This window comes from Hemitrygon akajei, chromosome 10, assembly GCF_048418815.1.
Source record: "Hemitrygon akajei chromosome 10, sHemAka1.3, whole genome shotgun sequence".
Taxonomy (NCBI): Eukaryota; Metazoa; Chordata; class Chondrichthyes; order Myliobatiformes; family Dasyatidae; genus Hemitrygon; species Hemitrygon akajei.
In genome coordinates, this window is record NC_133133.1 from 164,319,160 (window position 1) to 164,341,766 (window position 22,607).

The window sequence follows — 22,607 nt, forward strand, 5'->3', positions numbered from 1 at the left end:
CCTGGTGGGCACATGTCCAGTGCATATTGCTCTCCGCAACCCAGCACCATCTAGCAGGCACACTTGACAGGTCACACACACACATATATAGCAAAGAAAATTAAAATTTCAGTGATCCTTTCGTGAGTTTGGGGCAGAGGTGAAACAATTACATTGCAGGTCTAGCCCATGGGCTATCTACACCTAATCCGAACAACAGACAGAATTTTTTTTTAATGAAATGCATTTTCCAACAGTGGCGCCCATCCACTGACGAAAATCAAACCAGGAGATCATTTTATTGGAAAAATTTTAAAACTACAGATGCTGGAAACCTAAAACAAAAGCAGAAAATTCTGGAAGACGTTCAGCAGGTCAGGCTGCCTCTGTGGGATTTTAAGCAGAGTCAATGTTCCGGGTCAGTTTCTAGCCTGATACTTGGATTCAGTTTCCCTTCCCATAGGCACAGCCCTACCTTCTGAGTATCTCCAGCATTTCCTATTTTTGTTCATCAACTTACTCACAAAATAAACAAATATTAAACCGGTTTGCATTTAAATAGTGTGAAAGAGCTAAAATCCCAAGTCCGTATATGTTATTCACGGACAAATCCCAGTCTAATTGTAAATAAAAAGTTACAAGTAAATGGGTACGCACATCACTGAAACAAAGCTATTTACTCCAAAATATTCAGCCCCGAAATATCACATGCAAAATGCTAGAGGAACTGAGCAGGCCAGGCAGCATCTATTGAAGAGTCCAGTCAACGTTTTGGACTGAGACCCTTCTTCAGGACCGGGAAAAAAAAAGATGAGGAGTCAGAGTTAGAAGCTGGGTGGGAGGGGAGGAAGAACCACAAGGTGATGGGTGGAACCTGGGGGTGAGGGGCAGGGATGTGGTAAAGAGCTGGGTAGTTGGTTGGTGAAAGAGATACTGGGCTGGAGAAGGGGGAGTCTGCTAGGAGAGGGCAGAAGGCCATGGAAGAAAGTAAAGGGGGTTGGAGCACCAGAGGGAGGTGATAAGTTGAGAATGGGAAATGGGGATGGGGACTGGTGAAGGGGAAGAGGCATTACTGGAAGTTCAAGAAATCGATGTTGATACCATCAGGTTGGAGGCTACCCAGACGGAATACAAGGTGTTGTTCCTCCAGCCTGAGTGTGGCCTCATCATGATAAGAGAGGGGGGCATGGTCTGACATGTCGGAATGGGAATGGGAAGTGGAATTAAAATGGGTGGCCACTGGGAGATCCTGCTTTTTCTGGTGAATGGAGCATAGGTGCTTGGCAAAGCTGTCTTCCGATCTGCGTCTCAAACTTCCGGTTCTGATGGCACGAACATCGATTTCTCGAACTTCTGGTAATACCCCCCCGCCCCCCCCCAACCATTCCCATTTTCCTCTCTCACCTCATCACTTCCCTCTGGTGTTCCTCCCACTTGCCTTTCTTCCATGGCCTTCTGTCCTCTCCTATCAAATTCCCCCTTCTCCAGCCCTGTATCTCTTTCACCAATCAACTTCCCAGCTCTTTACTTCATCCCTCCCCCTCCCGGTTTCACCTCTCACCTTGTGGTTCTTCCTCCCCTCCCCCCACTGTCTTACTCTGTCTTCTCATCTTTTTTTTCTAAGGGTTTCAGCTTAAAACGTCATCTGTACTCTTCTCCATAGATGCTGCCTGGCCTGCTGAGTTCCTCCAGCATTTTCTGTTGCTTGGATTTCCAGTGTCTGCAATTTTTTTCTTGTTTGTGATCAACCCCTAAATACATACCATGAAGAAACAAATTCTTTTCTCATTAAATATTTATCTCCTTCGTAAGTATTATTTAGTTTGAGTGCTGTAGAAATAGTGACTAAGGTTTATTAATCAGGATTGGGATTAATAGACTGTGATTTTTCCTATAACTTCCAAGTTTCAGGACCTTTGACCATTTCACAATAGATAGAATTGCAGAGAAAGATTTTTGTTTAATATGATTGGCAGTTATTTAAAACGGTGATATTTGACGAGATTGCCATTTATACTTTTCATCAGAAGAAGTGGGATTAATGGTGTTAAACACTTAAAAGGCTATTGATAAATGCTTTATCTTGCACAGATGCAGAATGTTTCTTTCTGTTGTAATCTGCATCACTCTAGTTTCAAACAAAAGTGTCAAGATAGTAGGTTTGATCGCCATCTATTCTGGCCAGGCTTAGATAGATGAAAAGTCAAAAGGTGAGACCCAACTTCCCATGGGAACGGGAAAAAAGTGAAGAAATACTTGCTTGTTAATACTCTTCCGTGACAGAACGTGCAACAAACGATAAGTGCATACGTAGAACAGGAAGCTGAATTATAAGAGAGGCTATATATGCCTGAGATTTAAGGATTTGATTGAGAATTCCAGATGTGTGGTGAACTACATATACCTGTCTGGACATGCCCCTCTGCTGACTGCTCCTGTGGCTCCTCCCACAGACCCCTGTATAAAGGCGATTGGAGGCACTGCTCCTCCCTCAGTCTCCAGGATGTTGTGTGGTGGTCTCTTGCTGCTAATAAAAGCCTATTGTTCGCCTCCCATCTCCGAGAGTTATTGATGTTGCATCAAGAGGAAGAAGTGCAAAGAGTACCACTCTTCCATGAAAATTCGAACAATTTAAATATGTTAAAGTATAGTTTTGAAGAAGTGGCAGACTTTGCCAATTTATCAACGGAAATGTATTATATTTTTGGACTAACTTTCCTTATGAAACTACACTCATAACAGCAGAGTTGGCAATAACAATAGAGGGAAGCAGTTGCCATTTTTCTTAATTATCACCCCTTGGATCTGTTGTATTGGTGTTCATCATCTTGGAAAAGCTGAAGAGATATCTGTAGCACTTATGTTGTAATTTTAGTAGGCTTTGATATTTATTCTGCTGGTATAACCAGCTCTATAAAAAAGATACCACGTTGCTGATAAATAGAAGATGACATTATAATTAAATAAAAACATTAATCTACACAAGGGTGTTAGTACATTTAGTGCCTCAGTACATTAGTGTGTTATGGAGAAACCATGAATGAAAAATAAAATCGTAAGACACTAACTTCTTTCAATAGTATTATTCATCTGGTCCCTAGGATCTGGGGTGATCCCAGGATTCATTTCATTTTCTGTTCCTAATAAAAGAAACACAACATTTTGAAATTGTAAAAATGAGTTAGTCTTCACAGAATTTGCATTGCTGGTAAATTGATACAAAATCTTTAAGATATTAGATTGGTTTTAGAGTTAATGATGACCTTGCTCCAACTGTATGTTTCTCTGCTAACTGATAATTAGTGTGTTAAGCAGCATGATTTTATTTTACTGCCAACTGTCACAGGATCGAAAGAAGATGCAAAGTTGTAAACTCAGTCAGCTCCATGATGGACATTAGCCTCCACAGCATCCACGACGTCTTCAAGGAGTGATGCCTCAAAAAGGCGTTGTCCATCATTAAGGACCCCCATCACCCAGGATGTGCCCTGTTCTCATTGCTACCAGTAGGAAGGAGGTACAGAAGCCTGAAAACACACGCTCAAATGATTCAGGACCAGCTTCTTCCCCTCCGCCATCTGATTTCTGAATGGACATTGAACCTATATACATTGTACTGCTGCTGCAAAAACAACAAATTTCGGGACATATGACGGTGATATTAAACTTGATTCTGATTCTGATGTCTTGCACTGTGCGCCTTCCCCAAAGCAACAAAGTTCATGATGGGCAGGCCATATTGTTTGCACGTTTGACACCAGATTGTCATTAAGGACACCCTACTCTTGCCTTTCCTCCTTGGAGCGAAAGAGGATGAGAGGTGACCTGATAGAAGTGTTTAAGATGATGAGGGCCATTGATCATGTGAATAGTCAGAGGCTTTTTCCCAGGGCTGAAATGGCTAACGTGAGGGGGCATAGGTTTAAGCTGCTTGGAAATAGGTACCGAGGGGATGTCAGGGGTGGGTTTTTCATACAGAGAGTGGTGGGTGCGTGGATTGCACAGCCGATGACGGGGGTGGAGGTGGATACAATCGGGTCTTTTAAGAACCTGTTAGATAGGTACATGGAGCTTAAAAAAATAAAGCGTTATGCGCTAGGGAAATTCTATGCAGTTTCTAGAGTAGGTTACATGGTCGGCACAACTTTGCGGGCCGAAGGGCCTGTAATGTGCTGTAATTTTCTATGTTGTATGTACTCCCAGCTCCATTGGGGCAAGGATTCTCAGATAGACAGAGGACACAATTTGAAGATTTCTCACGGTCAGCTTCAAGTAGTGTAATTCCCCCACTGACACATGGGGAACCCTGGCCCAGAACCATTCAAAATGCAGAAGCAGCATTTAAGATGGCACCAGAAGCACAGGTAAATGGCGGGAAGAGCAGAGTACCTCTCAATCTACCCACCCCACCAAGCAACCTCTGCCCCACTCATTCGCGAATCTCACGTCGGTCTCAACAGCCACCTCCGAACCCTATACTACCAGAGTGGAAGCAAATCCTCCTCGAGGGAAGATGAAGAGGAAAGGAGCATGATTCTGGAAATGCTTCTGGATGATACAATACCTGCTTTGATGAAAATGAGGTGGGCCTGTTGTTGCCGCTGCTTCTTCTTTATCCTAATGTACTGTTGCTTCAGCGCATTGATGTCAGTTGTCATACGCTCCATCATCATGCTGTTAAAAACAGACTGGTGCTCACTCCGGCCTGCATCAATTGCCCCAGGGCTGAGCTCGGCAATGTTACTCGATTTCAGGATCTGCTCATCCTGCTGATCTACAGGAACCATAAATCAGAACATGGAGAGGCTTTAGAGTTTCATGTAAACATTAGATCTCATATTACATATGCCCGCAGGTTAAATGGAAAGACAAACCAATAATATGTGAGGCATCTGTTTCATTCAGATAACAGACAAGGGTTAATAAAGACATCAAATCTTGTAGTGTACAAGTTGCACATTGTCATGTGTGTGTGGGGGGGCAGTTTACTTATAGGTCAAAGGCCATTTCTACTCTGCTGGACATCGATTGGTCCATTTAAAAGATGCAGCTTCTCTTTCCCATTGGTTCCCATTGGTTGCCATGGCACCGGTGTCCAGTTTCAGGCGCCTTGCCTTTGTCTGCCAGGCACTCATTTTCTCACGAAGGACGCGACCAGCGCTGAGGAACCATTGGGGAAGAATGCTCCAGATTTAGGAGGGCACTCACGCACTCTTAGCAAAGTATCTGTTGATTTTTAGCTTTGTAGTTCTGTGACTTGGCGGGGGGGGGGGGGGGGGTTACTTAGATACTTGGTACCATGTTTTACTGTTTGTAAATAAATAATAAATATGCTTATTCATAGTCAGTGTCTTCTGCCTCACTCACCAAACCCGTGCACCTGTTTCCACGTAACACATATGAACACAAGTTGGTACTAATGAGAAAACTGGATTAACAAGATTAAAAGCAAATCTACATATTTATAACTATCTTTATAAAGGCATGTTTAAGCACTTCACCTATTAGAAATTAACTGGGTATATGGAAATTAAACTTTCAATACAGATTTTAAATGCTAAAAAATAGTGGCCTCAGATCTTTGCTTACACATTGGATGACAGTGAGCAACTCAACTGAATAGAAATATTTTGAACATGAGAAAATCTGCCGATGCTGGAAATACAAAGCAACACACACAAAATGCTGGAGGAGCTCTGCAGGCCAGGCAGCATCTATGGAAAAGAGTAAACAGTCAATATTTCAGACCAAGACCTTTCACCAGGACTGAGAAGGAAGGGAGAAGAACCCCCCCAGGTTGTTTCGGAACTCCCTGCCAACTTGCACTGTAAGAGCGCCATCGCTAGGACTATGTCAATTCAAGAAGCTGCTCACCAACGCATATCGTAGGGAATAAGGAATTAGGAATGCACAACAAATGTGAGCCTAGACTCTGGTGCCTGTGTCCTGACAAGGGAATAAAAGTGCCCATCTACTGGTAACTGTCATTTGTTGCTTCACCACTTCAGGGTGCTTCTTTCTGTGAAAGAGATCCAACAAATTGTAAGCAATTTACCACCCTGAAGCAAGTTGAATTGATATAATGGTTGGAAATATCCTTTACACAGTTTAGGTTAGTCAAACCCTAGGCTAAGAGTTTTTCCGAGTTTATTTAAACTCCCCCCTCTTCTATTCCGCAGTTTGACCTTTTACCTCTTCTCAGCTGCCTCTCACTTCCCCCCAGTCCCCTCCTCCTTCCCTTTCTCCAATGGTCTGCTCTCCTCTCCTATCAGATTCCTTCTTCTCCAGCCCTTAACCTTTCCCACCCACCTGGCTTCACCTATCACCTACTTGCTAGCCTCTTTCCCCTCCCCCCACCTTTTTATTCTGGCTTCTTCTCCCCTTCCCCCTGAAGAAGGGTTTCAGCTCGAAACGTCGACTGTGTCTTTATTTTCATAGATGCTGCCTGACCTGATCTTGTGTGCGTTGCTTTGGATTTCCAGCACCTGCAGACTTTCTTGTGTTTGTTGGTTTGTTTATTGAGATATGTGTAGAATAAGCCAATCTGGCCCAAACCCCTAACTTAATCCTAGCCTAAGCATGGGACAATTTACAATGACCAATTAACCTACCAGCTGGTATGTCTTTGGACTGTGGGAGGAAACCGGAGCACCCGGAGGAAACCCACACAGTCGCAGGGAGAACGTACAAACTCCTTAGCGGCAGGAATTGAGCCTGGGTCACTGGTACTGTAAAATATTGTGCTAATCATTACGCTACCATGCTGCTTCTCCGATGAATTCTGCTTCTCTGCTGCAACTAACATGAGAATCCAGCTGCGCACATTAACACCGTTAAGACCAACACGCAGTAAAGTTTTTTTTAAACATTTATTTACAGTAGTGTGAATTCAAGGGCGCAGAGTGCAATGTAAATTAGCCCTTCACATCTAATACAGTGCAGGATGCGTAGTACTTGGGATGAGTCCAAAGTAATCCAAGAGGAGCTGTTTCCCAGAGTTAGTCAGCCAGCTGATACTTCCCACAACAACAGAATCTGCTGCAGTTACAGAGTATTCCTAGGTTCAGAACATCTGCTTTATGGACACCCCTACATACAAACTAACTCCCATAACATCATTAAGTTAAAAACCTCAATGCATGTTCATACATCTATTCCTTCAAATGGGAGAACTATTTTCCTCCCTCTCTTCATTAAAAAAAAATTATGTGCTTTTGACGCCATTTATTATAATCGGGTACAGATGTGATTACCATGTGAAGTGATTTAGTGCTTATGAAGAAAATTTGACTGTAAAAACAGACCCTGTACATTACCAGGGTATGGCCTGCGTTCTTGCCAATCAGAAGGCCATGCCAAGAATAATAAGTGTGGCAAATGTGTTATTTTCCTGCAAGCAATTTAATTAAAAAATACATTTGCCAAGAGTCATCAGGTGATGGATAATTAAAGTCCATTCCAGAAAGAAGCAAAACAGAGCAGCAAACGCTTGTGTGTTGAAGAGAAATGAGCCAGATTTACCACTCTCAGGATTGTTCCTGAGCAATGCCACGTTGGGTTGTTCTAACAAAATGCTCTTCATCTAAACAAAACAATAAAAAAGCACATGAAAATATACATCGCAGATTACCTTTGATTTGCTTCTGATACTTCTGCAATTCTGGTACAAGAAGGCTGAACGGTCCCAGACAACCAACTGCTGAAGCTATTGCATCTTCATCGTCCAAATCGATCTCTTCATCGCTGTCTTTGGTTTTATTGAGATTCCTGGATTGAGGGTTATGGGAGAGAAAGAAAGTCCAGTTCAATAAAAACAGATACTACTCACAAATACCAAACAGCACAAAAAGAGATTAGAACATATCCATATTACAAGTTATACTTAGTGAAGAACTAAGTAATGATGTAATAGGTTCTTTAAGGTTGTTATAGCTGAGGAAGGCAGTAGGGATAAGCTCCCACTACCTACTAAATGCTCCCAATGGCATGTGCCTCAAATAGCCTCTGACTACCAAGTCCAGCTCCTGGCCTTCATGTGTGGTTTAGCTACTAAACCCAGCAGAACCGTGTCTACTGACAGGAGATGAGGAAAAGGCGGGTTACTGGCACCTCAAAGCCAGTCACTTTGGGCTCATCAGGCATGGGTTAGCAGCTCATCTAGAAGGAAAACTCTGATCTCAAACCTCTGCTGCCTTACGGCAAAACCCACTCATGAGGAGGCTTCGGGAGTGAACCCTGAGGAAAAATCTGGAGCTGATGTCTCTAAGACAGTCCCGTATTGAGTTCAACGTTAACTGGCGACACCTGTGATGGCGCTGATGCCAAACTGTATCGGTCTCTGCCATTCCTTTGGATTCATCAGCTGCGTGGGGAGGGGAGCTTGCTACATGGGCAACAGCTTACTCTTCATATCTTACTGCCCTGGCTTGCGTATCATACAGCTGGCACATAACATTTATGGTCAACCCCGACCTACAGAGGGCTTCGAGAAATGATGTTTTCAGTTTTGATCCACTTTTAAATCAATTATTGTTTAAAATTACACTGGAGAAGCAAAACGCAGAGGTCACTGTGTCCTCTCCAGGGTGCAAGCCTGGGTGGGAAGATTTGAAGAACCGGCTGTTGTCCACGCAGTGGGATCCCTCTCTCCACGTCACTGATGTAGTCCAAGGGAAGGGCAAGCGCTGATACAGCTTGGCACCAGTGTCGTCGCAGAGGTTGCCAGAGTGAAGTTGTAAACAACATCAAACTGCCTTAGGGGCCCCCGTTCCAGATTTTTTCCTTGGCGTTTACTCCCAAAGCCTTTCCCAAGGGTGGGTATGGCCGCAAGGCAGCGGAGGTTTCAAATCAGAGTTTTCCTCCTCTGAGGCAGGCTGCTGTCCGAGGCTGACAAGCCCCACCTGCCCAAAACTATACTGTACTGTATATGTATATATCAAAACCACAGGTGACATAAACAAAGTTTCCAATGGTGCAGAAACATTTTCAACAAACCCCAATAAACATATTACACTTTGAAATATTTCCAATTTTAATGATAAACCTGATGAATTACCAAATACTTATCATAACATCTATACACAGAATATATTGATTATCTAAATGTTAAGTACATAAATGTTTTATGATCACTAGTTGAATAAAAGCTTTACTTACCGTTGTGATTCAGAGAGCTTCACAGGGATTGGGAACGGGTTGATGTTATAAGTATATTTTTCCCTCAGTTCAGCCAGTTGTGGGAAAGGGAATGGTGCCATTGAGTAAAGTGTCTACAACAGAAATAAGGAAACATGGTATTCCGGGGTGATTGCAAACTTATACGATATGCAATCCAGCACACTGACATATCAGATCAGAAATATTTTGTTTTAGAAGCTCCGCTACATATTGGTTTATTGTTTAAATGTTTGACGCAGATATTTGAGAGAAGCAGCAGAAGATGAAAAGTAAGAAGGTCCATGAACCAGTCCTCATCAGGGGATCAGTGGTGGAGTGGGTCAGTAACCTTAAATTCCTTGGCCTTATCATGGTGTTGGCAAGACATGGCGGCACTTCACAAGCAGCAAACAAAACTACTAGCAATTCTGCTAAATATACTTTATCGGGACTACATTCACTGCCCGTAATTTTGTGCCAGCAGGTGTTCTTTAGAGCTGTCTGTGTGATTTGGCATTTTTATGGTTTCCTGAAATATTTGGAGAACTGAACTCTCAAGAATGCAAGTACAGCAAACTATAAAAAAAAACAATCCACAGAACCTAAACTACAGAAGGAGTTGTAAGAGCCTTATGTCCAACAACACTAGGCCCAGGGACAGTTATTAACCCTCAGCCATCAGGGTCCTGAACCAGTGTGAATAACTCCACTCAGATCAGCACAGAACTGATTCCACAACCTCTGGACTCACTTTCAAGGACTTTACAACTCAGGTCCTCGATATTTATTGCTTATTTATTTTTTTATTATTGTTATTTTCTACTTTTTTTGGTTTTTGGACAGTTTGTTGTGTTTTGCACATTGGTTGTTTGACCATCTGTGTCCGTATGCAGCTTTTCAATAATCCTGTCCTTAGTAATGGACGCTGCCTTTTTGCGGCACCACTCCTTAAAGATGTCCTGGATACCGTTACGGCTAGTACCCAAGAGGGAGCTAATTTTACAACTTTCTGTAGCTTCCACCCATCGCCTACCATCTATACCAGCACCTCCCCCTTACACTCTCGGTCTTGATGCAGGGTCACAATCTGAAATATTGTCCACTTCTTTCCCTCTTCAGATGCTGCTCATCAGACTGAACTCCTCCAAAAGTCTGGTATTAACTGCTTATTGTTTCTTCACACTCAACGTGTGCTTTTGAATCAATCTTCTACTTGCAGATGGGCACGCCAAGAGAGTAAATATAACCTCCTGCAGATTCCTAAATTCTTTGTATTCTTATGGAAGGAACAACTTGGACAACTTTACTTCAGAATCAGGTTTAATCTCACTGGCATATGTCGTGAAATTTGTTGTTTTGAGGCAGCAGTACATTGCAATCCACAATAGAAAAAATCTGAATTACAGTAAAGTTACATTAAATAAATAGTGCAAAAATAAAAATAATAAGGAGTGAGGTGGTGTTCATGGGTTCAATGTCCATTCAGAAATCTTATGGCAGAGAGGAAGAAGCTGTTCCTGAATCACTGAGTGTGTGCCTTCAGGCTTCTGTATCTCCTACCTGATGGTAGCTATGAGAAGAAGGCATGTCCTGGGTGATGGGGGTCAAATGATTGTACAGTTGGCCTTCCTTATCCGTGGGGGATTGGTTCTGGGACCCCCCGCGGATACCAAAAAACACGGATGCTCAAGTCCCTTATATAAAATGGCGTAGTATTTGCATATAACCTAAGCACATCCTCCCGTATACTTTAAATCATCTCTAGATTACTTACAATATCTAATACAATGTAAATGCTATGTAAATAGTTCTTATACTGTATTGTTTAGGGAATAATGACAAGAAAAAAAAAGTCTGTACGTGTTCAGTACCGACACAACCATCGTAGCACTTCTGGGAACACTGATGCCACCTCGGCATTAGCCAATCCCGATTCTCCCGTGATCTTTAAGTTCTTGAGGCTGTAGCGCTTTACATAGCTAGTCAGCCATCCCTTACTAGCTTTAAACTCCTTCCTCTCACTCACTACACAAGTAGCGAACGAGCGAGACGTGAGGTGAACAATGCTCAAACGAGTAATACTTAAAATCATCTCTAGATTACAGTACTTATAATACCTAATGCAATGGAAATGCTATGTGAATAGATGTTACACTGTATTGTTTAGGGAGTAAGGACGCTTTGGAAAAGGCTCAATAATACTCAAGTCAGGATCTGTGGAGGTTGAGGGCTGAGGACCACTTCGGCAAGCGACATGCCACTTTTCAAAAGATCTAAGATTTCTTCTTTCTCGGTGAGAGATAGCACTTTACGCTCCCTCTTAGCCTTTGAGGAATTGCTTTGACCACTTAATTATTTTTTAGGAGCCATGTTTTCACAGAAACAAAGTAGCGATCGAACGAGATGCGAGGCGAACAATGCTCAACCATCGAGTGCTGGAGAGAGAATTTCCGGGTTTTCCTGATCCGCGGTTAGTTGAATCCGTGCATGCGGAACCCGCGGATAAGGAGGACCGACAGTATTCAGGCAATGAGCATAGCCTTGTCACTACATAATTATTAAGTAAAAAACAACAAAAATAACACTAGATGATATCATCTTCCTTTGGTGGTTGGCAAACAATCTCAGCACTTATGACTGAATTACCAAATTAATACACTTTTTTCTATACTTACACTAAACATGTTTTCAAATGGATCTGTTTTCTATCATTATACACTTTCTCATGTTCTTCAGTGAAGTAATTGTATGCTGACTTTATTTGGATAAGCACAGTAAATCCTTCATTTGAAAAGAGTTAACCTTGACTGTTTTGTAACATGAGCTACATGCTTGTACACGACTGCAGCTTTTCACTATTTTTCAGAACAATCAGAAGCTGAATAGTAGATGGCTGCTCCAAATGCCCAACAGGCATTCATCTGCCTTCTGTGAAAATATTGCCATTTACCATGAAGAAGCAGTGCTTCCTTTCAAGCTCTGAATAGTTTACTGACTTGCTGGTGATGGATATAGCTGCCATCATTGCTAATAAACTTCAGGAACAGAAAATGCCGGATAATATTAAATTAAAAAAGCAATAACATTCCTTTAGTCACCTCTAACCTTCCTTCGTTCCAAAGAGAAAAGCCCTAGCTCACTCAACCTCTCCTCATAAGACATGCTCTCTGTTCTAGGTAGCATCCTGGTAAATCTCCTCTGCACGCTCTAAAATTTCTACATCATTCGTATAATGAGGAGACCAAAACCAAGTGAGGTCTAACCAGAGTTTTATAGAGCCACAGCATTACCTTGCAGCTCTTGAACTCAGTGCCCTGTCTAGTAAGACGTATTTACAAAATTATGGCATTCGGTCCATTGACTCTGCTCCCCCATCTCATCATGGTTGATATATTATCCCTCTCAACCCCATTCCGCTGCCTTCTCCCTGTAACCTTTGACACCTTGACGACTTAAGAATGTATCAACCCTCATTTTAAATATATCCAATTACTTGGCCTCCACAGCCATCTATGACAAAGAATTCCACAGATCCACCACTCTTGTGCTAAAGAAATTCCTTTTCAGCTCTGGTCTAAATGGATGTCCCTCTATTCTGAGAAAGTATCCTCTATGTCAGGGGTGGGCAAACTTTTTGACTTGTGGGCCACAAAGGGTTCTAAAATTTGACAGGGGGGCCAGACCAGGAGCAGATGGACGGAGTGTTTTGGTAATACACCTCATAAGAGAAAATAAAATATCATGGGATATGTAGAAAACATGTGCTTTAATTTCAATTGAAAATGAACAAATGGATTACAACAAAATATCTGTCTTTGAAGTCCCATGGTATTTAGCTATTTATTGAAATGACTTTTAAAACACTGAAAATTAAATGAATAAAATACAGCTTTTTTTAATAGTAACAGTTATTATTTTAAAGCACTGAAAATTCTGTTATCCTTCAAGATATTATCATCATCACTCTCCTCCTGACTGTCTTTATTTCAAAAACGGTAGGAGATGCAGGTCTACTTGTCCTGCTCCTTCTTATTCAATTGTCCCCGGTGCCAAAACTCAACAACGACCAGTGTCACTGACAGAACAGTGACAGCGCGCCAGTATGCGGAGCGCGTTATATGATCTGGAGCGCATTTTTTATTTTGAGAACGTACGTGCACCTGCGCACTACTCATGTCCATCTCTTAACAGAAATGACATGTAACATGTAAGGCTTATTGAAAAAAATATTTTCAAATGCATTTTTTACATAACACAACGAAGAAACTTATTTTTAATTTCAGTGAGAACAGTGTTGTTGGTCTCCCTTTTTAGCCAGCGCATCAAAGTCTGGATTTAGTTTTGTTGTGGCGATTCTCAGGATGGATCTGAGGTGTTAACAAGCTTTATTAATATAATTTCATCAAGTTCTGCGGGCCGGATTAAAAAGCTTAACGGGCCACATATGGCCCGCGGGCCGTAGTTTGCCCATGCCTGCTCTATGTCCTCTCACCCGCCATACACAACATCCTCTCCACATCCACTCTATCTAGGCCTTTCAATATTTGATGGGTTATAATGCAATCTCACCACCCCCCATTCTTCTAAACTCCAGCAAGTACAGACCCAGAGCTATCTAACACTCACTCATGCATTAACACTTTCATTTCCTGAATCATTGTTGTCAGCCTCCTCTGGACTCGCTCCAATGCCAACACATATTTTCTCAGATAAGGTGACCAAAACTGCTCATAATACTTCCAGTGTGGTCTGACCAATGCCTTATAAAGCCTCACATTATAATGAAGGGCAGTACACCAACAGCTTCTTAACCACCCTACCAACATGCATGGCAACTTTGAGGCATAATGGACATGGACCCTCAAGAGCCCTCTATTAAGAATCCTGCCATTCACCCTGTACTGTTTTCACATTTGACCTTCCAAAGTGTATCACTTCAAAATACATTTATTATCAATGTGCATATACGTCACCACATAAAACCCCTGGGATTAATTTTCTTGTAGGCATACTCAATAAACCCATGGAATAATAATCGTAACAGAATCAATGAAAGACTGCACCAAGGAGTGTGTTCAGCAGCTGTGTGGAGTTCTCCAGTGCATTTTCAATCTGAGTCTCAGCCTGGAAAGGGTGGAAAACATCATTTGTGATCCCAGTTCCCAAGAAGGGCCAAGCAAAAGTCTTGAATGACTATCGTCCAGTGGCCTCACACATCATGAAGACCCTAGAGAGGCTGGTCCAGGCTCACCTCCGACCCCTGATCAGATCAACCTTCAATCCCCTGCAGTTTGCCCAACAGGAGTGTGTTGGAGTCGATGATGTTGTCATCTACCTGCTGAACAGATCCTACTCCCATTGGATAAGCAGGGCAGCACATGATGATCATGTTTTCTGATTTCTCAAGTTCCTTCTACACCATACAGCCCTCATTGCTGGGGGGTGGGGGGAGAAACTCTGTTCAATGTAGGTTGGCACTTCCATTGTATCCTGGATAATGGGCTACCTGACTGGCAGACCACAGTTTGTGTGGCTTCAGAGCTGTGTGTCAGACATGGCTAGAAACAGTACTGGGGCCCCACAGGGACTGTATTGGTTTCATTCCTGTTTACCCTGTATCCCTCAGACTTTAGATACAACACAGAGTCATGTCATCTGCAGATACTCTCTGATAACTCAGCAATAGTTGGGTGTATAAAGGGCGGACGGGAGGATGAATACAGGGCCCTTGTGTAGGGCTTTTGTCAAATGGTGCAAGTTGAATCATCTGCAGCTCAGGATCAGTAAGACAAAGGAGATGCTGATGGACTTCAAGATGCACTGCTCCCTGTTACTATTGATGGTGAGGACGTTGATGTGGTGAGGACCTACAAGCACCTGGGGTTCACCCGGATGACAGACTCGAGTGGAGCACCAACAGAGGCTGTGTACAAGGGTCAGAGCCACCTCTATTTCCTGAGGAGACTGAGGTCCTTTGGAGTATGCAGGCCTCTCCTTCACATGTTCTACCAGTCTATTGTCACCAGTACAATCTTCTATGTGGTGGTGTGCTGGAACAATGGCACCAACACGGGTGATGCCAACTGGCTCAATAAACTGATTAGAAAGGCTGGCTCTGTTATAGGAGTCAAACTGGACACACTGGAGGCTGTGGCAGAACGAAGGACCCTACAGAAAATCCTGGCAATTCTGGATAATCTTCCTCAACCTCTGTATGCCACCTTGGCTGAACAGAGAAGCAATTTTAGTAATCGATTAAGACAACTGCGCTGCTCCGAAGAGCGATATATGAGGTCATTCTTACCCTTGGCCGTTAGGCTCTATAATGAGTCAACCTGTAGCTTGGGAAGTGATGACCGCCCTCCTGTTAGACTGTTTAAGGTAACTTATTTTTTATTCTTTCTTACTTCTCTTCTGATATTTGTGCATTTGTATTTGTTTATCTGTGTATTTGTAATGCTACGGTGACAATGTAATTTCCTTTGGGATCAATAAAGTATCTATCTATCTCAACTTGGGCATTCAACCAGTGTGCAAAAGACAACAAACTCAATGCCTCTGAGGTACTGAGGGCAACAATTACTTTTAAAGCCAAGTCCTTTTATAATTGCTGTAAAGATGTTGTTTATTTTTAATGCTTATTTGCTCAAAAATGGACCACTTCCTATTCAGGCACCCAAATTCCACGTCCGGGATTCAATGAACAATGATCATTGCAGACTAAAGCTAAGCTGCCCCTAATTCCATCCAAGGAATTTAGATCCCTGTTCTCTGTTATACCTGTACGAACAGGATAGGGTAAATAGATTTCTTCTGTGTGATAAAATTTCAATCGTTCTCAGCTGCAGTCTGAGTACTATACTCACTAGCTAGTTATTTCCCACTTCTTATAACCATCCCACTCTTAAACCATGAGACATAGGAACAGAATTAGGCCATTTGACACATTGAGTCTGCTCTGTCATTCCATCATTAATATCCCTCTCAACCGTATTCTCTTGACTTCTTCCTGTAACTTATGACACCATTACTGATTAAGAATCTACCAACCTTTCCTTTAACTACACCCAATGACCTGGCTTCCACACCCGTCTGGTGGCTTTGTGATAACAGTGATAAAGGCTGAGGCACGCACAACACACTGATGAAGCAAGAAAGCAAGTTACTTCAAGGCACTCAAATAAACGTGTTGCTTTCTGTTGTGGGGTTGGTCTTATATACATACGGTTCAGATTGCACGAAGCAAAACATTTTAATTCAATCAATCTCCATCCCAGGTCGCAAAATGTTAAAGAACAGATCTGACCTCGTTTATCCTTGCTCCCACTGTCTCAGTGAGACAGTTCTTTATGCGCACAAACATGAGGAAGTCTGAAGATGCTTTATATTGTATATATTTTGCAACATATGTTTCTCATCTCAATGTTGGCTGTTCATTTCCCTCCCTAGATGCTGCCCGACCTGCTGTGTTCCTCCTGCATTTTGTGTGTTGTTTCTCATCCACCCATAGGGCAGAGGACATTTGAACAGCCTGCTCCACTGGCCACGAACACTGCAATTTCAATACTTTCTTCCTATATCTTTACCCCATCTCAGCCAATTGGAATAAATATTCTCATTAAGGAAGGATGGAAGAATAAATTTCTGATTCAAATGTTAATTGCACTTTAACACAGAGTAGGAATCATTTCTAGCTTTGATATTGATAGTAAGAAACTGTGTAGGAGTCCAACACAAACAGCAGCAACCAAGTGAGTCACAGCTCCTGCGATAATGAAATGGACTACATTACTCAACGCAGGTTTGGATTGACAAACTGGAGGTAACGTGCTCTATTTGTATAGCCAATTTTTTTTAACATTCTCAAGCACTATCGCATTCCCTCAATCTTCAACAGCTTCACCAACCTCATCCTGCTGGGGATCATCACAGACTGAAGTTCGAATTGAGTCAACCATACCAGCCTCGGACTATAGGAAGCTGTGTACTCTGCCTAGTCCCAAAGCTCTTAAAAGCCTTGTCATTACCTACTGGGGTTCAGAAGAAAGGTGGATTCTGAATGCACAATAAATGCAATTTAGAACAGAACAATTTGTTGAGGCAGTGCTCCATCAGAGAGGATCATAGAGGTCTCCCTACCATCCATCGGGGGCATTTATCAGGAGCGCCAAGTACACTGGGCCCTTAATATCATCACATCCATTTATCCAGTACTCTCTTTGACATTTTGCCATTAGGCAGAAAACTTAAAACATAAAGACAAGAACAGTCGGGATGGGAAACAGTTTCTTCCCTCAGGCCATTTGGCTTCTTTATCTCCCTTCCGCATCGCATTCGAAAGTTCACCGGATAATCTGTACTGTACCCTACAATATTTAATTATGCAGTATCTATGCATAATTCATTTATAGATTTAATTCTTTCTTTCCTAAGCTATTGTGTGTTATATGTGCTACTGCGCTTTACACCCTGGTCCAGGGAAACATTGTCTCATTTGATGGCATACTGTAGTTAAATGACAATAAATTGAACTTAACTAGACTTGACTACCTCCACCTGCAGTAGACACAACACACGCAGACCCAGAATACACTTCCTGACACTCAGCATGGTTATTTTGAATGCTATTCCTTGCCCAGCGGTGACATTAACCTAATCAAATATCATCCTCTCTTGGACATAAGTAATTGTTTCTTTATCAGTACTAGCTGGGAATCAAGGAATGTATCATAGTAATACAAGCATTTTACATTTCCCAATTAAGTCTAGATGTATGCATAGAGATATCTTACAGTAATCCCACAAGATTCAGACTGTGATGCCATAGATAACTTGTTAGTTAAAACTAAATCCTCATTATCATCTTGATGAATAGGTTGCAATTTTGACATTAATTCAATTCTGCAAGAATTGCTAGTTTAATTACTGCACAACAGACAGTGGCCTACAAATGCCTTAGCGCTGAAAAGGGAAACTTAAACATGTGGTGTGGAATATTTCTTAAAGCACAGCCCCTGCTAATAATGACCTTACGACCCTGAGTCCCAAGACTTTTCACGTGACAGAAACATGCACGCTTGGTGGGGCAGGCTGGAGTCAATGGGAGTGGTTGAGGGTGGCGTAATGTGGAAGGAGGTGGTACATTGTGGATGGGTGGAGGTGTCGGAAGGGCTGAAATGACATCAGAAACATTGTGGGTGATGTGGTACTGTAGCAGTTAGCATAAGGATATTACAGCACCAGTGACGCAAGTTCAACAGCCGCCGCTGTCTGTAAGGAGTTTGTACATTCTCCCCGTGACTACAATCCCCACGAGCTCCAGTTTCTTCCCACATTCCTAAGCCAGCCATAGAGGTCAGGGGGTTAATTGGTCACATCGATGTATATGGCATGTTGGGTCAGCACGGCCTGTTATCGTAAAACAAAGAAACAAGCAAAGAGTTGAACAGATGGGAGTGAACACTAAATAAATCTGTAAAACAGGCCCTTGAAAAGTAGAAGAATGATGCCATAGAATTCATGAAATATGGCTGGTAATGTTGAAGTTGGTCAAAATTCATCCTTCCGTGTGACAGCCTCAGATTGTTCATGTGCTCCACATACGTAAGTGGAAGTGAAACCTGTGCTCCATGCCATGTGGCATCACTGAGAACGTACTCTCTGCAGTTGTCCAGAAGACAGAATTACTGCTAGTTACTCAGTTTTGGATTTCCTTGAAAATTGCACTAGAAAAATTCTACCCCCCGAACATTTAAGATAATGAATCCAGTAATTTCTCTTTAGAAATTCTCAAGTGGGTGTGAGACCCATAAAAACATTTTCTTTCCGACATTCTGAAGGACGTCCGATAATTTACACATCCTGAGAAAGAAACCTTCAGCACCACCCCTCGATTTTAAACGTTCAGGTTACTAAGTGTTTACAAATACAGTCAGTGACCACGTTACTCAGTACACCTTGAAACCCGGCATGGTCTTCTGCTGCTGCTGCTGTAGCCCATTGATTTCAACGTTTGACATGTTGTGTGTTCAAGGATGCTCTTCTGCACACCACTGTTGTATCGAGTGGCTATCTGAGTTACTGTCGCCTTCCTGTCAGCTTGAACCATTCTCCTCTGACCTCTCTCGTTAATAAGACATTTTCACCCACAGAACTGCCTCTCTCTGGATGTTTTCTGGGGTTTTTTTTCCTACACCATTCTCTGTAAGCTTTAGAAACTATTGTGCATGAAAATCCCAGAAGATCAGCAAGATTCTGAGATACTCAAACCACCCTGTCTGGCACCAACAATCATTCCATGGTCAAAGCCACTTAGATCACATTCCTCCCCCATTCTGATGTTTGATCTGGACAATGGCTGAACCTCTTGACCATGTCTGCATGCTTTTATGTATCAAGTTGCTGCCACGTAATTGGCTGATAAGCATTAATGAGCAGATGTACCTAAGAAAATAGTCTCTAAGCGTATATTCATTAAGAATTTCCCTGGATGGCACTTCCAGTGAAATAGTCAACATGCTCCTTTGAAAAGTAGCTATGACGTCTGTAAAAACATCAGAAAGACGAAACCCTCAGGAAATCTCAATAATTTTATCATAAATGTTTCTAAAGAAATTCACTCTCGGTGAAAGGGCCCAGGTCACTGACCTGCATCAGCTCACTGCAGTCAATCAGATTATCCTCCAGCATCTCCTGAGTCAGTCTTCCCATGGTGCTGTAAAATTCATCTGCACTCTGACAGCTTTTGATTCTTCTGCAAAAAATAACGAAAATGAGACTAAGAGACTTACGCTAAATCAGGGGTTCCCAACCTGGGGTCCACTGACCCCTCGGTTAAAGATCCCTCGGTCCATGGCATAAAATAGGCCAAGAACCCTTACTCTAAACAAAGATGCTCGCTGATGGCATTGCACAGCAGATATTCATGTCAATTTGTATTTCACCAGCCCCAGCCAACTTAGTACAAACAGCATAAACTGCAGGTTGTTGAGTCTGAGGAAATAACAGAAGGCAGAGAGTGGAATTTGCACAAATCTGACAAGAATTCAACCACTTATATATTTATTCAAAGAGCAAGCTCATAGGCTATAAAAAGTGAACTATTACTAACACTTTACACGTACACTTATGTGTATGAACTGTTTAAAAAACAAACACTTGGTACTTCTGTGTTTGTGTGAAGCATTATTAATTGTTACACCACAGAAACAAGCCCTTTGCACCCCTACACCAGGTGCACAACAGTCATTAAGATCCTGCTTATTCTAATCCTATTTACCAGCACTTAGCTTGAAATCATTAATATCCTGGTGACTCAGTTGTTTTTTTTTAAAACCGTTCTGAGAGTTCATGCCTCTACCACCTTCTCAGGCAGTGCGCTCCAGATTGCAACCACCCTCTCAGAGAAAAACATTCTTCCATATCATTTTAAACCCAGGGATATAGATATCCCTGTCAAGGGTAAGAAGTCCCTACGATCCAAGCCTCTCCTAATTTTGTGTCCGGTCCCCCTCCATTCAAAGGAAAACAAATACAGTTTATCCATCCCAGGCAAACCATCATCCTCCCCTCTTCTTCTATTCCCACCTCTAGCCTCTTACCTCTTCTCACCTGCATATCAGCACCCCTTCAGTCCGTCCCCTCTTCCTTCTCTTTCCCCTATGGTCCACTCTCCTGTCCTATCCGATTCCTTTTTCTCCAGCCCTTTACCTTTTCCTCCCACCTGGCATCACCTATCATCTTCTAACTATCCACCTCACCACCATCTCCCACCCAGCTTTTTATTCTGGCATCTTCCCCCTTCCTGTTCAGTCCAGAAGAAAGGTCTCAGCCTGAAACGTCGACTGTTTATTCATTTCCATAGATGCACTCTGACTTGCTCAGTTCCTCCCGCATTGGATTTCCAGCACCTGCAGTCTTTTCATGTTTATAATGTCCTGGTCAGTCGATACTACACCTTCTCCAATGTAATAATGTCCTTCTTATGGAGTGGTGACTAGACCCCACACTACACAATGGATGTTCTATAAAGTTGTACCAGATTCTAGTATTCTAGGCCTAGTGTAGGCTTTCTTCACTATCTTATCTACATGTGCTGCCACATTTTGGAATCTATATTGACTAGCATCCCAAGATCTCTCTGTTCCTCAGTGCACAACAGGGCCTAGTCATTCATAATGTATTTGTTAACCTTATTAGACCTCCAAAAATAGAGGTATTCTTCAAGATGAATTTAGATCAACAATGAATTTTTATTTTATTTTTTAGTTTTATATTGAGCTGCACCATGGTAACAAGCCCTTCCTGCACAACAAACCAGCACTGCTCAATTACATCTACGTGACCAATTTTCTAACCTGTACATCTTTGGAATGTGGGATGAAATTAAATAATATTAAAAGTAAGACTTTTGGCAGTGTGGAGGATCAGCAAGATCTTGAGGTCCATGTTCATAAGACACTCAAAGCTGCTGCGCAGGTTGACAGCGTTATTGAGAAGGTGTTACGCCCCTGAGAAACGGGGAGAGAAAATCACCACAAAGACATGATGTGGTTTCCTCATTGAGAATTTACTCAAGTGAAGAAAGTACCGTGATGTCCCCTGGGTATGTGGGTGGAGACAGAAGCAATTGACTTCTGGCTAGCAGATCAAGGTTACTCTGCAGATCACTGATAATACTATCAGGACTTAACTTTACACAATAAAGAATGAGAGAAACAATGAAATGAATTAAATACCTGTTAGTATTTTAGCCCTTTTTAACATGTGTTTTCACTGTTTTTAACAATTTTTGAACAACAGATCTTTAGTGTCTTATCCTTTAACTTGTCACAAAGGCGTATGGTGCGTTGGCCTTCATCAACCATGGGATTGAGTTCAAGAGCCGTGAGGTAATGTTACAACTATATAAGACCTTAGTTAGACTCCACTTGGAGTACTGTGTTCAGTTCTAATCACCTCACTACATGAAGGATGTGGATACTACAGAGAGAGTGCAGAGGAGATTTACAAGGATGTTGCCTGGTTTGGGGAGCATGCCTTACGAGAATAGGTTGAGTGAACCAGGCCTTTTCTCCTTGGAGCGACAGAGAATGTGAGGTGACTTGATAGAGGTGAAAAGATGATGTGGATTGATCGTGTGGATAGCCAGAGGCTTTTTCCAGGGCTGAAATGGCTAACACGAGGTGCATTGTTTTAAGGTGCTTGGAAGAAGGTGCAAGGGGGATGTCAGGGATAAGTTTTTCCACACAGAGAGTGGTGAGTGCGTGTAACAGTCTTACACTAACTGTTACGCTATTGTGTAGTAATATATCCAAACACATCCCCTACAGAAGAGATTTAAACTTTACTATTGTGGTCATAATAATATTCCACTGGCCAAAAATACAGAACCTTGGAATAACTGGGTATTTTTATCATTCTTGCTAGTCCCAGGTGGAGACTCAGGAATACTGTCACACTCAGATGTAGAA

The 22,607-nt window shown here is 42.2% G+C and overlaps 1 protein-coding gene across 6 annotated transcripts in view; it reads right to left on the reverse strand.

Annotated features, from left to right (window-relative positions):
• Positions 1-22,607, reverse strand: part of tbc1d30 (TBC1 domain family, member 30) — a 68,596-nt gene that overhangs the window by 1,331 nt on the left and 44,658 nt on the right. For 4 of the 6 annotated variants that reach the window (XM_073059595.1, XM_073059597.1, XM_073059599.1 and 1 more), the window contains 5 exons: positions 19,783-19,888; positions 9,136-9,248; positions 7,610-7,746; positions 4,544-4,753; positions 3,048-3,119 (listed from right to left, as the gene is read on the reverse strand). In XM_073059595.1, the coding sequence (XP_072915696.1) occupies positions 3,048-3,119; positions 4,544-4,753; positions 7,610-7,746; positions 9,136-9,248; positions 19,783-19,888 (638 nt within the window). The remainder of the gene's footprint in view (positions 1-3,047; positions 3,120-4,543; positions 4,754-7,609; positions 7,747-9,135; positions 9,249-19,782; positions 19,889-22,607) is intronic. The other 2 variants (XM_073059596.1, XM_073059598.1) reach the window with 1 other exon arrangement.